This window comes from Zonotrichia leucophrys, chromosome Z, assembly GCF_028769735.1.
Source record: "Zonotrichia leucophrys gambelii isolate GWCS_2022_RI chromosome Z, RI_Zleu_2.0, whole genome shotgun sequence".
In the NCBI taxonomy this organism is placed as follows: Eukaryota; Metazoa; Chordata; class Aves; order Passeriformes; family Passerellidae; genus Zonotrichia; species Zonotrichia leucophrys.
In genome coordinates this window covers 25,538,909-25,554,246 of record NC_088200.1, presented here as the reverse complement: position 1 = coordinate 25,554,246, position 15,338 = coordinate 25,538,909, and the positions used below count along the sequence as shown (strand labels likewise).

Genomic DNA, 15,338 nt, shown 5'->3' with positions numbered 1-15,338 from the left:
AAGCTACCAAAGAGATACCAAAGAAGATTTCTGGTTGGAGAATTCCTCTTGTCCTTCCATCCTGAGTCTCCAGCCTCTGGATGAAAAGCTATCACGGATTTCTACAAACATCTGAGGGCGGAAGGAGGAAATCTAATGTGGCAGCAACTTTAAGTAGGTAGTTTACCATCTTCAAAACCATTGTCTTTAAAATCCTTTTCCTTACAAATTTCTTCTGCTCCAGCTGTTGCTGGTTGAAGGTCAGTCCTCCCACCCCCTGGCCATGTGGCAACTGTCCCCTGGGTGCCAGGGCTGGAAACAGTCCTCTACCTAAACATGTGAGGCAGGAATAATGCTCTATGCTTTCCATGAAAGGAATAAACAATGGGTTTGTGTTGTAAAGGGGTTGTGAGTAACCAGGATGAAGAGGTTTCCAATTGTAGGTGGTAGAACTGTCCACCTGCACTGCCCTCATTTCTTCAACACACACTATTTGCTATTTGCTTTGGATTCAAGAGCATCAAATAAAGGTTAATCAGAGGGAATCCTGTGTTATGGACAGATCCAACATGGGAACAGAAAGGGATTTTTCCCTTCTTGGAATCAGTGAGGAATGTGTTAAGCATGAAGTGTAAATGAAAAATTATGGCCATATTTGGATACCCTGGCTTCTTGCACAGTGAAATATAGACATTAGTATTTGACTTTACCTGGTGTTCAATCAAATCTTAATGCACTCAGTGAAAACCACTATTTCTTCCAGAGGACTTGGACAGTTGTCATCCCTGAAATCCAGTGGACCAGGCAGGACTTCTGCTTCAGGAGGGTGAGCCAGACTAGCACTCTGGTCTCTGTAGATCACCACGGCCGTGACTTTTGTGAACAGAAATAAACATTCTCCATGCTGCTAAATCAGCTACGCAATGACCTTCCACCTCTCAGGTGACAGGATCAGCTTGTGCACCTTCACTGTTCTCTGCCACTTTTTGCCAGTTACTTCACTAACTTCGTGTAATTCTCCACTTGCATTATTTCTTTCAAGGGTCTGAACCCCACCTATGATGCAGGTGCTATTTCTGGTGGTGGGCTCACTTTTCTTTTTTCAAAATATATTATGACACTTAGGTATTTAGGTATTTAGCTTGAGAATGAGAAACTGACCCCCACACAGATGGGAAAATGCTAAAACAGATTAATTCCCGCTGGTGCTCAAAGAACAACCTTCATGACCTGCACCACACGGAATGAAGACAGCAGGACCTCCTCTCTTCCACACCTACCCTTAAATTCTTTGTCTGAAACAATGAGGGGAGGTGAGGAATGGCCAGGGCAGGCGGTGATAGTGAGGCAATGTGCGTAGGTAAAGACCTCAAGCAGTAAGGGTTAATATGCAAAGATAACAAAAAGATAATTGTTGGCAAGAAGACATAAAAAAACGTGTTTAGTTGGGAAAGGAAACTTCATTTTCAGAACACTGCAGGCACTGTCTGATAAAATGGGTATCAGAACAAAGCAGATCTGAGCTGGCCAGATTCTGAACCTCCAAAGCTGTAACTTTAACAAGAAATCTTTAATGAGGTGATGGGGAAGTTAAACAAGTCAAGCGTTCACCACCATAAATTGCATGGGGAAGCTAAAGAAGTCAAGATTGCACATCCATAAATTGTAGGTGCCTTTCATTCCTGTACGAGACAGCTTTGCAATTCTTTATTCTGGCTGGAGCTTGATACTCAATTTTGCCTTTGTCTGAGAGTTTTTCACTTTCCTCTCTGTGACACTGAAAATCTTTTTGAGTTCAAATCCTTCACTGACTCATTAATACTCAGAAAAGCACCATGTATTAATTAGCAGGCTGTGATGCTGTGAATCATGACCTTCCTGTGCCCAGTAATTCCTTCACAGAAAAACATGCTCTGTAGTTTCTTTTAGTTGTAAAAAGAACCCTGCGGTCCTGTACAAATACTAAACCCTATGGGCAGAAATAAGATTTTTAAAATTCCACTGAGTTTGTAACTTGATTTTTTGCTATACAATTTAATGCATTTAATGCATATTTAAATAAATGCTACTTTATTATCTATTTAACACATAGCAGTTCAAGTGGTGCCCCTTATAATGATTCATCTCAGGCTGCTGCAGTGAAAGACCACAGCAGTAATTTCCATTAGTGTAATTCCTACAAAAATTCCTTTTTCAGGAAGAAAATTTACCAATAAATACACAACAGTTCTGACCTCACTCTAAAAATTGCTGAACTCGATGGAAAATGTCATTAAAAGAAGGAGTATTTGAATCATGCCTCTAATGAGGGACCACACATAGAGTGGCTTGACCTTTCTTTTCCTGTGATTTGGTGTTGCTAAAGCTCATCTGCAGTTGCTAGCCAGTTTTGTTTCTGGACAGTTTTAATACAAATAACACAAAGTATTCAACTGATATAATAAGGACCATAGGGCCTCTAAATTAACTGAGATGTTCATAAATCAGAAATGAGAGCTTGCACCCTCATATTTTGTATATCTGGATACAAATATCTGGGTGGTTGCACATACTGAATTCCTGATTAACAAAACCTCAGAAATACTTGCCTGGATCACTCAGCATACTTAGTTTTGTAATAAAAATGTGGCCACCTCATAAGAGCAAGTCTTCAGGCACTGAACTAGGAGAAGAACAGAGATTTCTGGAGACTAATCCCAATGCACACCAAGGCTGTTTGAAGGACTTGCTGGGTGGAGCTTGCCAGAGTGACAGCAGGTGTCTGTAGTGTATTTATTGGGGCACTTTGCGGTTTTTTGTGAGTTTTGGAAACACCATAATTCATGGCAGAGAGAAGGAGGCACTTCCAGGGAATGGTTTAGGTGATGTTGTCCTGAAGCCAGTTCCTTAAGAGCAGTCTACCTGTACAAAATATAACTGTAAAGGTATAGTAGACTGAATAATAATATCTTATCTCTTCTATGTGGGCATGTAAAGTTAGGAGACACAATGCAGTGAAATTGCTGGTGATGGGACCCAAAGAAGTAGTCCTTTTCCTTTTTAAATGGAGCTAAATACATTCAATATTTTACGTCAAAATATAATAGAGAAAGGAACTTTGCCACTGCCAAGAGGTGTTTTCGAAGGTAAAGTGATGCAGAGGAGTAAAAACATAACCAGAGTAAATGGCTACTTAGGTGTGTAGTAAAGATGGAAAGAAAAACTGTCAGCTGTCACAAAAGTCACAACAGGTGGATAGCACCCAAAACCCTCATAAAATTGTTGAAAGAACACTTTTTGCAGAAAGGAAGGCTAGGTGTTGGACTACCTTATGGAAAATCTGCCCAGCTCCTCTCCCTTCTGCAGCTGTTTGCTTCCATTGTGGCATGTTTGAAATATTTCTTCTGCACTATGGGCTTCCAGAATTCTTTCGCCTCAAATAACCGGCACTATCCAGCACACTCAGGACATCAAGGTGCATCTCCACTATGTGTTCTTGCATGAAAAACCCAAAAGCCATTCAGGTCCTTTTGCCACTAAAAGAACTCCACTCTCTGGGGGATCCTTCAGAATCACCTGCCATGAGCTGCTCTGCAGAGTAAAATATCTTCTTTCTAGGGCTTACACATGGCTGTACCAAAGAGTAAAATATATATAAATGAACAACTTTGTGGAGGGTATCCCTCCCCATGGCAGCTGGGGGGAACCAGGTGGTTTTTAATGCCTCTTCCAACACAGACCATTCCGTAATTCTGTGATCAGACCATCCCCAAGGCAGGCTTCTGGTCTGCAAGCCTGGAGGAGGAACATCTGAACCTTGGAAAGAACTCAGCTCTGGTTGAGTACCTGGCTGCCAGGCACTCTGACAAAGAATAATGGTATAATATTTTTGTGCAACCTAAGAGGTGACATTAGGAAAAAAAGTGAAATGAGCCTGTGTGATTCAGATGAGAGAAGAGATAAAAGTAGAGGAAATAATACAAATACAATGCTTTTTCTCTATGTCCTCTGTCTGTAGACAAGCTTTCAAACTTCTTTGCCATATACTGTAGAGAGTTTCTTAAGAGGGATTCAGGACATGGATGCATATTCCATCTGGGCAGCCAGCACATGAATCCTGTAGCTATCCTGTCTCCTTGTGCTCAAACGGGAGGCTGAACGTGTTCCAGTGGACACAAAAGCTGTATTTGCCAGTTTCCACTGGCAAGAGATGATGTCTAAAACCTGTACAGTTAGAAAATGAGGGGGGAGGGGGCAGCTCTGGCCCCAAACCACCCATTTTCTTAGAAGAATTAGATTTTAAGGCGTCAGGACATTGCTTCAAGATCTCAACAACCAATGGGCTCCTGTTGTACCTCCTAGGAAAGGGGGCAGCCACCTTTGATGGACACTGTAGGAGTGTGGCTTTAGTGACCTGCCCTGGTTAAGACTCTTACACAGAAAATACATGGCAAGTTCCCCAAATTCAAGACACATTCCAGTAAATTAATTCTCATTCCTCACACTGCTTTCCTTCTGCTCTGGTTCCTGTCTCACTGGCTGTTCCTCCTTTCAGCAGCTTGATGATATTTCTATATTCTCTTCTATATCATTAGTGCATTTAAAGGTCCAACTGAGATAGCTCTAATTCTGTCCTTCCTGACTGTTCACAACCTTAGATGGGATTTGCCATTTATGGCTGACAGCCTGAAGAAATTACATGTCTTACATCACCTCCAGAAAGCTGCTCCTCTATTTTGGGCTTTGTTTCTTAAATAAATTTCAAAAGCACAGTACAAAGGGCACATGCATACTGAAAGCAGCAGAAGGATGTTTAGAAGTATATTTAAATTAAAAAGGTTATTTCTCTCTCCTGCTGCCTTCTTTTTGAAATGAGTCTCCACCAGTAAAGAGGTAAATATATCTGGGAAGAAAAACCCAAGCATAACATCTTTTAGTCACATAAAAAATGCTTTAAGTAACCAACTAAAGTGATGCCTGTAAATGTGTGACTGCTGTAGCCCAAATATTTCCTAAACCTAAGCTTTAATTCTTAGAGAGAACTTTGAGTAGCCATAGCTCAGGCTCTCGTGTGAGCAAGGTTAAACCAGTGCACTTTCTATTACAACTACTCTTTCAGACTAAGACTTTGGAGGCAAATGCATGAATGACACACACAAAACTATTCTGCAGCTCATGCAACGGCAGGCAATCTTCTTTCCTAAAATCTGTGTAGTCTTATTCCTACGATGGGAGCTGGTAACTACTCAGAGGCTTAGATTTATTCGATAAAGCAGGGAAGTGCTTTCCTAGGAAAGGCTAGTAATCCCACGAGGTAATGGAATCACTGAGGCTACTAACCAGGAGTCATCAGTGTTTCTGTTCTGGACTATGATCTGTGTCTGCAGCACCTGACATGCTTTAATGTTCTGCACTAAGCTTCAACAGCACACATTTAGAATAATTTGATTTTCCTTGGGGCTGCAGGAATTTCCCAACACCTGTTTTAAAAACACTGCATGTGGTCACAGGAGTGATGCTGAAAAATAGGATGCAATCTGATACAATTTGATGGATGAGGAGATGCCCATGCAAAGAGCAGAAGACTAAACTCATTTTCAACCAACATTGTGGCTTCGCACAACGGTGTAACAGAGATATCCCCGGAGCTGGGGAAATTCAGCTGAAAGCTCTCATCTGCTTCTTCAGAATGCTTTGAGGAAATCATATATAATGGACTTCTATGCCTTGTATTGATGAAGATATTAATGCAATATTTATGATATTTTTTGTTGGGAGGGGAATAGCAGATTATTAGAAGCCATTTGCTTTAAGCCATAAATCAATTTTAGAGCACCTTAGGTGAGCCACAAAACTGTTATTCTTTGTTTATAACATTTTTTGGTAGAAACCATCTAGCTAACACTGCAGGGAGTGAGTCAGTCACTGCACTTGCACAGTTAAAACTGTCTGGTCATCAGCCTGACTGTGAGGTTCCACTAATGGAACAGATGGGGCCTGGCCTTTGCTGTCTGGAGGGGCATATGTACCATTTATCCACACAGTTTACAAAAGCAAGATGTATGCCCTGTTCTTGTGTTATTAAAGTTACTTTTTTATAGTGGAACAATCTGTCAGTTCAGTCCCTTGAGACAAACACATGGTGGATGGTTTCTGTACCCGCAGTTATGTCATGAGTATAAAGCTGGGTAATACAATCACACCTTCATTGCAGAAAGTGCCACATGAGCAAGGGAAATCTGCTGCTGCCATCGTGTCCCCTGGGGTGACTGCTGGGTGCAGAGGATGCTCAGGTGTCACCTGCAGCCATCTCTCTAAAAGCCATTCTGCCCCTTGCTTTCCTGATCCCTACTTAGTGACAAATAAATTAAGAGTAGTCTTAGAAAAGGACTGGACTAAATTCCAACTGAAGCCCTCTTGGGAAGGAGGAGAGAGAAGGCGGAGGAAGTTCTGGGATGGGTTGTCTACAGCTTGCTCATCTCCTCCCATGATGGCTCCCCAGCAGAAACTGCACTGCAAATCAAATGCCTGACCACTTGTAAAGTGAATTCCTCTGTTTTGAAGCATAAGGTAGGATTTTTCAAAATATTTCAGCTCTGCTATGTTTCATTTAGCATTCATGGGGAATTTTGCCAGCACTGCCAGCAGCATTATGACCAGTCAAATACTTGAAAAATCCTACCTGGAGAGGATCAATGGCTTCGTCTCATTCTGTGCAGTTGTTTTGTTTGAGTAGATTTTAGGATGGTCTGAGTCATCCAATTGATTTAAACAAGTCCCATCAAAGGGAACTTGGAACTGAACTCAAATCCTTAATCTTCATGTAGAACCAACTGTTCTTCTCCGCAGTGGACAGTACCAGAATACTTAATCTTTCTCCTCACCTTCAATCTTTTAAATCCTTCCCCCTACATTCTTATCGGTGTTTCAAGGTCCTATCTCACTGAACTTTCCTCCTGAAATGCCACCAGGTTGTAAGTAATTGCAACCACATTTTCCCACAAAGATTACTTTCTGATTTTGTTAGAAACCATAAATTATGCAGCAGTGAATTTTGAATGGAGAAAAGAAAAGGCTGAGTTAATAACAACAGACATGCTTTACCTTTGGGTCATGTATTCCAGAAAGTTCTTCATAGATCTTCTCTCCCACCATGACAGCAGCTAGGTTGGCTGTGTATGTCGACAGGCAAAACAAGCAGAAAATAGCCCAGAGATTCATTAAAAACCTTCCAGTCCAGCACTTGGGGGGTTTGATGGTTGCTGTTCTTCCAAACAGGATCGCGTAGCAGACATTGAGGGCAGAGGAGAAGGAGAACACTTTGTTCCTGTTCCTTCCCCTAGGGGTCATTCCAAAAGGACTTTTCCACTCATACAAGGTGAGGAATACAGCTGTGATGTGAAGAGCAACAAATATCCCCAGCCACATAGTCCAGTGAAGTGGCCACATAAAGGCTCCAATAGGAGCTGCAGTGTCTTTGGTCCTCACCAAAATCCCCAAGCTGGTTGAAAAGAAAGGGCTGGTGAAATCAATCACTTGGCTTCGGGCAGTGTTGATGCTGAATGATGTCACTGCCATGTGAGCTGTACCAGCAAGAAGGTCTCCCACCAGCCCAGTCCAGTGGCCATTCTTCCAGGCACCGTATTTTCCATCCCCAACAATGTACAAGTCAAAATCAAAATTCATATCCTCAGCCAGCTTCTCCAGCAGGTCAATACAGTAGCCATAGCAGCACTTCTTCAGCTCATTGGGCACGGTGTCATTGCCCCCTTGGAGGGTTTCAAACAGGTTGTCTAGCACACCTGAATCATTGGTCAGCGGGTCCAGGCACAGCTGCCCTGCTGGGCAGAGACCTTCATCATCCACATCCCTTGTGAAGACAAAGGGATGCTCAATCAGAGTCACCACCCTCAGGTGCAGCCGGGTGGGGTGCTGCATGTGACTTTTGTGTCTCTGTGCCTGTTCTGGCCATATCCCATAGTCCATGATGATCTTCCCTTCCTGCCAGCTCCCCAGGCGTGTCCACATCGGGTTTCCAACGGGGTCATGCTGCAGATTCCAGATGAAGAAATTATTTTCTGAGCTGACAATGGATGAGCCCTTCACCTTAATGTGGCCACTGAGACCATCAAAAGTTGTGTTGGCTAAAAACCTGTTGGAGAGAGAAAGCAGAGGAGTCAGAAGCAGACAGGTGAATCATGAATTTATTTTGAAGAGAGTAGACGGCGACGTTGCTGAACACCTGGACCATTAATAGCACATAGATCCTGTGGTACAACGAACCAGCCACATAATTTATGACTAAATTATATGGGGATGCTCCCCTACTATCTAATGCAAATGAAAACTCCTCAGGAAAGATGTATTTTTTTACTTACTAGAAAAAATGAGTACAAGAACAGTAATTTTTTCAGTTACCTTTGCCTCACAAACTGATGAAACACAGGTTAGTTCTAAGCTGAACTCACCAGATCTGCTGTCACTTTCCTAGATAAAAATACATATGAAAATGGAAGAGTGGAAATTATGTATGAAATGTCCTTCCACGAAAAATGCTATAATCTCAGTAAGATCTAGCTTACATAAGAGGGGCTACTGAAGTGCTGTCAACAGCTTTCAAGCACTCTCAAGTGAACCAATCTGGATTCAAAAATGCAAATTTGGCATTGGTAAATCACTGTTAGACACTTCAGAATAAAGTAAGGAAAGAAAGTGAAAGATGGCTGCTCTAGGACAGTCAGTTTTAATTCTTACAAAAAAAAAAAACCAACTGAAAAAGCAGTTTTTAAAAAAAATGTGCAAAAGTAATGTTCTTAAATGTGCAGTGCTGCCACTGAAGCAGAACTCATGAAGTGTGCCAGTTTTGCACTGCACATTTTGCATTGAGAATTTTGGGAATTTTACTATTCCAGATACTGACAATTAAGTTGTGTATTTCCTTTGTATTGCAAGGCAGTGTGTGCTAGTAGTTGTCCTCTGTGCCTGTTGAATTCAACTTCTGGCAAGCCATCATCAAAGAGCCTAAAAACGACATGGATAAAGGAGCTGGGAACTCAGTAGGAATTGAGTGTTTGAAGTAGAAAATCCTTTTCAGTGTGAGCACCATGCCTAGCTGAACTGCAGGCTGCTAACAGCAGAGCTGCTATGCATTTGGCAGGGGCTGCACAAGCCTTAAAACACTGGTTCCGTTAAAAACAACCAAGTTAAATTGTTGCTAATATGGTGCAAGGCAAGTCGTGTGCATTTTTTTTCAGTAAGAGGCATTTAGAAGACAGACTCCTCAGCTGTCGTAGCAGAATATAGCACTTCACATTAATCCTGAGAATTGGATGGAAGTAAGTGTTGGGAGAAGTATAAGGGCTGTCATTCCAGCCTCAATAAGGAAGACATAAACTTTTAAGTAGAGTTAACTGTTTATCAATAGTTACAGAGGAAAAAAATAACCTTCAATTGATTTGAAAACAATAAATCAGTTGCAAGTATGTGTACATCCATACTTCTGTCCGGTCTCTACACTTTGTTTTGATGACTTTTGATGATTTTTAATGGGATTTCAGCAGTTAAAACTCTGCATTGTTTAAGTCTCAAAGTCATATAAATTTTAGCCCTTTGCAAAGGCAAATTTTTGAAAGAAAATATTTTAGTTTTGAGTGTGTTTGCATCTGTGATAGCCTTCTCTAAGGCAGCTTCACAGTTCTTGCTCAGTCTCCTTTGAGTAGGTTGAGTTTGGAGAAAGATAACATAGACAATACTCTCAAAAGCAGATGATCTGTACATGTGCTAGCTTGGGTTGGGAAATCACACCTAAAAACGCAGACAGTTTATAAATATAAACATATATGAACTATAAATGCAGTTTTCATGTTTTAAATCCTTTACCATTCAGTCCACTGTTAAAGGACACCATAGCTCCTGTAATCAGTGGTATCTGTCACTGTTTGCCCACTCCTTCCCTCCTAATCCATGCTTCCTACCTGATGGTGTAACTTCCCGCTTTGTGTATGTAAACACTATCAAGACAAAGTTTATGGGAGCAGGCAATCTTTAGCACTAAAGGAAGGTTTATGTGCCCATAAATTTGTTTGGGTTTTATCTCTCTCTTTTATCTCCCTCAGTCTCTGTAAAAAATTGTGCAACTTCTTTACAAGCCTTGCTGGGCATACAGGCAGAAGCCACCACTGTGACAGTTAACAGTAAAACCATTCCATGTGTGTAGATGGACCTGCGTGAAAATTTTTTTAGGAGACGTGCTCAAAAGACTTAGCAGTTCACAAAAATGCCAAAAGCAGGGGGACACAAGTCCGCAAGTGGAATAGGCTTGCAAAGTTCTCATGAATTTGGGCCCATGTTGCTAATACAGTACGACCTGGGCATGAGAATGCTGCAAAGCAGGTGCTCTGGGCGTGACTGAAGCCATGGAACAATGCATTACATTAATTTTCTGAAGCTGGAAGGAGACCACTGGAATTAATGCGTGCTGCTCCCTGACTTGTACAGTAGAAGTGAGCATCCCCAAGAGGGCAGAACGAGCCCTCCGAACCTGTCCTGTGGTTCTGTTAGGAGCGGGTACCTGAGAGAGATTTAGCAGCATTCCAACGTACAACTTCACCACCTCATCGAGTTGGTGGCTTATCTTTGCAGCTGATTTGCATGTTCTGTTTTTTTTGTAGTGACAGAACATGAATCAAAATAAATGATGGGAACCATGCTGGAGAAGCATTTTAACAGCACTTTGTTTTATACGCAAGCAGCTGCGGCTGCTGAGCATTTGCATGCACTGTGAGCAGCACCAGTGAAACTCATGCCAGCAACTTCAAGTGAAAACTCCTTTGCTCAATAACTTTAGGAAACAGATAAGAGGCTCTGACTACACTTTTTAAGCTAGAAATCTCCAGTGTGAATCTTTGGGAATTACAAGTGCTGGGTACTGCACAGACATGCTGGCAGTATCTGAGCAGTGCTATTTCAGAAGGGCTACTGACAGATCTCTATAGAAAGACAGTCTGCACAAATTTCAGAAGGTGAAGGGCCAGATCCTCAAGTCTGACAGCTGAATGAATTTTCTTGATGCTGTGTCAATATATGGGAGCTGACGTTCACACTGACAGTCTATGATAACTGCATCAAGGCTTTATCAGAGTCACTTTAGTTTGAACAATGAGTCCAAAGTGTGTCATTTGCTCATTTCAGCTTTGTTTCTCATGTGCTTTGTTACAAGAACTGCTCCTTAGACCTTTAGCAGCACTATCACTCTCCAGTAGCAGTATCTTTGTTGTATATTTAAGAATGATTTAATGAAATTATTTTCTCTCAAGCTTGATGGTTGGGTCATTCCACCTCTCTCTTTGGGAAGCTTACTGGAGGCAAGAACCAGAACTGGCATGGAAAAAGAGGAGGTTCTGGGGCAAACTTGCAGTCCCTAAAGGGACTTTAACAGAGCCGGAGAGATTTCTTACTGATAGGACAAGAGGAAAAGGCTACAAACTGCCAGAGGGCAGGGTTAGATGGGATACTGGGAATAAGTTCTTCCCTGTGAGGGTGGGGAGGCCCTGGCACTGGTTGCCCAAAGCAACTGTGGCTGCCCCATCCCTGGAAGAGCTCAAGACCAGGTTGGCAGCAACCTGGGATAGTGGAAGATGTCCCTCCCCATACAAGGAGGTGGAATGATGTCATGTTTAAGGTCCCTTCCAACCCAAACCATTCTGTGATTTTATGGACTTATGAAATAGCAGATTGATGAAATTACCCAAGAAGCTGAGTAAAAGCTGTAAGACTAATTAAAGCTATAAGACAAGATGGGGCTTTGAAATTTTAATGCCTTGTTCCATCAACAAGGATGCTCCTGTGAGCAGGCAAGAACAGATGAGGGAATCAATCTCATTGTAAGAGGAATAATGGACAGTGACTTACAACAGTAAAATCTTCAGGAGGTTGTACATCTATACCCCTATCCATGCAGATACAAGCATGCTTTGCCATGCACTAGCTCATTATTCTGCTCCTGGGTTCACTTAAATGTCTGCACAGCCAAGGTATGAGATCAGTGCTGGCAGAAGAAGCTCTGGCTGTGCCAGAGAGTGTGGCTGCTGTTCATCCACCCATTGCAGAGAGGCGAGGTGAAGGCACTGCTTCTTCTCCCTCATCCCCTTCGCCATCCCCATGCATGGCAGCTCCCGGCTTCCCACCAAGACAATTGGGTTCATTAAGACAGAAAAATGCACTCATTACTAAAAAGTAGTTAAGCACCAGACAAAAATTTTCATCTTTGGGGGCTAAAAATGCCTAAACCCTCTGGTGAGATGGGCCAGGTTGGTCACAGTGAAGCCACTCATCAGCATGCCACACCTGAGAAATTAATGGCACCACTCAGAGTTAACAGTTGTGCTGCTGACACAAACACAGCTCTGGCCGTCAGTACCTGTCTCGCTCAAACTCTGCAAAAACAGCTGCACTGATTTAGCACAAGGGTTTCTCTAACCTGTTATTTTCTCTTTAATAGCGTTCACAAGCAAATGTATAGGGAAAAAAACAAGGCTAATCACACAGTTCTTTCTTTCACTTCCACAATACCTTTACCAATATGAAGGAAAAAGGAAATTTCACAGATGTGAAATTGCATATTGTCTCCGAAAACACTACAAAAGCTAATGGTTCTCTGTAGAGAGCATCAATGATGAATTATTTTTCATGAATACATTTAAGTGTTTTATTTTTGTTTTCCTTTTTTTAAATCTCTTCTTCAAACCTCAAAAAGCCTATTCATAAAACTGCTGTCCTCTTGTTACTCTAAGAAGGCTCCTGCTTTTACTTTTCAGATAAAATATCCAGAATAATGTGGCAAAATAAACATCACAAGTCACTGGGTTATTGTGAGTTGGTCCAGTGTTTATTTCCCAAGCCCTCTTCCACTCTCTGGAAACAGAGAGTTTTTGACTCTGAATGGACAAGTGGACTAAGGAAATGTTGGGGTCTCAAATGGTTGTGTTTTGAGCAGTGCTGTTAATAATGTATTCATGATTGAGCAGACATATCCAAGAAAAAATTATGTTTCTCAAAAAAAGCCTCAAGAACTTTTATCCTAACTCTGTCCAACAAAATCTTTAAGTTGAAAACCAGATGTAAAGGGGGGGAAACATGCAACAGTTGCTGGATGTAGATTAAGTGATGAATTAATGTAGTTACCCAAGATAATTTTGCTTGTTTTCAAAAAGAACCATGTAAGTTTTCCACTCGTATGTTTAAAACTGAATATTTCCAAACGGGAACACACAAGTAGTTTTGGGAATAGCCTCTACATAGTGACATGAAGCAGAGACAGCACTTTGTACTTTTGAGTGCTCTCACCAAAAGAAACCCTCTGAGGAGATGAAGGTGCATCTTTTTCCTCTCTTTTCCATGGAAGCATCCTATCAAGGGCTACTACACATTTTCATATTGTCTGAGGGCTTAGACAGTGCAAATATTCTGTGTTTTGTACACTCAAAATCTCAGAGAATTTGACAGTAGCCCACCTTATATAAATAAATATAAATACAAGATTCAGAGTACAGTCTGTAACCTAGCCTATGCTTACTATGTGATTTCTGCTTCTGTGGAACATTGTCTTCTTCTACCAGAATCTTGAAGTTCTGGCTTCTCTCCCACTGTGGCAAAGTTAAAATTTCATTATCTGCCCATAAGAAGCAGGAGAAAATACTGAAAAAACCGTGTTTGTGAGGGAGGGTAAGCAACATGATAGCTAACCCACAGAGAATGTTGGGAGGGAGAAGAAAATTCTTTTACTTGCAATACAGCAAATATTACCTAAGGGGGGGGGGAAAAAAGGCAAAACTTACTTTGACAAATACTGGCCTGAAGTGATATTCCTCTCTTCCGTGTCCATGCAGTTCATCGTGCTTGGAATGAGAGCCAGCTCAGGCTGGATCATGGTGGCTGCTGCCACAGCCCTGGCCACCAGCTCCATGGCATCCTGCACGTAGTGCTCGAAGACCGACTGAGTTGTCTTGCCGTGAGCGATGAGACCGAGGGGCAAGCCTTCTGTCCTCAGCTCTTCCACGTTCTGTGAATCCCCAATAATCCAGTGCAGCTCTGGAGGCATCACACCAAACTGCGTGGTTATCTCAAAAATCCTCCGCGTTTTCTCCATGTCACACCCAAACATCACCATGGTCGACGTCGTGTCTTTGATGCTCTCCAGGTAAAACTGTAAGTAGTTCAGAAGGTCACTGGTTGAAGTGAGGTTTGCTGTGATGTTTATAATGGACCCCAGGTGGAACTTGGAGCTCTGTTGTGTGAGGAAGAGAAAATCTGTGATGTTCCACTCCTCCTGGCACAGCATCAGGCTGAAATTGTACCAGCTGTTCATCGCGAGGATCGAGAAAGTGACATCAGCATCAGAACTCAGTGAGTTTTCTAAGCTCATCTGCAGGTGAAGGGGGTTCTGTGGTTATAAAAATGAAAGACAATGATCAGAAATATACTGGACACAACCTAATGAGCCTGATTAATTTTTATGCTCTCCTTTAGTTCAAAGTGACCACCTGCCAATCAACAGAACTGTGTGAGCAACAGGAAAATTTACACCCACCCAGCCTAAATGGACTGTGATTCATGGGCTTCCTCTGTTAGTTTGACTCAACCGCAGCAGTCATTAATGAGCCTGTTTCTGAGAATATCTTCTTTCTACCCACTTGTCCTTTTGGATTTCAAAGCATTCTCAAGCAAAGATTTCCCTGCACCCCTAACAGTGATATAAAAAGGTATTTCCTTACTGCTCAAGTTCAGCCCATTTAGTGACCCATTTACAAATGGATGCTGAAAGGTTCATTGGTAAACAATAAAAAAAAAAAGAAACTCCCTCAGTTCTTTTTATTATGGCTCCCTTTTTTATGTGTGTAGTGGGGGGATTTTTTTCAGACATATGAGTAACCTAATCAAATGGATCACAGTCTACCACCAAGGCACATCACGTACTACCAACAACACAGGACAAGTTACTCAATGCACAAGAGGCTAAGATACGCAGACTCTGATTTCTGAGCTGGAAAACTTTTGATAAATAAGCATTTCATACTCATTTTTTATCATGTCATTGATGCTATTACAGAACTAGACCCATTATGTTTCCCAACACCATTGCCCTTGGCTTTATCTTTTCCAGAAAAGGAAGGGGGATTTGAGGCTAACTCCTCTGTTCTCTTAAGGTGAGTAGTTATTATTTGATCATTCTTTTCCTTTACTTTCATTCCTGTCTTTTCCCTGGTCTTAAAAATAATTTTTTTATTTACAGTTTTAGTAAGAAAGAAAAGAAGTTAAAGAATCCAAGCAATTTCTGGCATTTGCTATGAAAAAATTCTATGCCCTACAAAAATGTTTCTACC

The 15,338-nt window shown here is 41.7% G+C and overlaps 1 protein-coding gene across 1 annotated transcript in view; it reads right to left on the bottom strand.

Moving 5' to 3' along the window:
• Positions 1 to 15,338, bottom strand: part of GRIN3A (glutamate ionotropic receptor NMDA type subunit 3A) — a 67,638-nt gene that overhangs the window by 28,451 nt on the left and 23,849 nt on the right. The window contains exons 2-3 of the mRNA XM_064736279.1: positions 13,794 to 14,398; positions 7,063 to 8,110 (exon numbers count right to left, since the gene is read on the bottom strand). Coding sequence (XP_064592349.1) covers positions 7,063 to 8,110; positions 13,794 to 14,398 — 1,653 coding nt within the window. The remainder of the gene's footprint in view (positions 1 to 7,062; positions 8,111 to 13,793; positions 14,399 to 15,338) is intronic.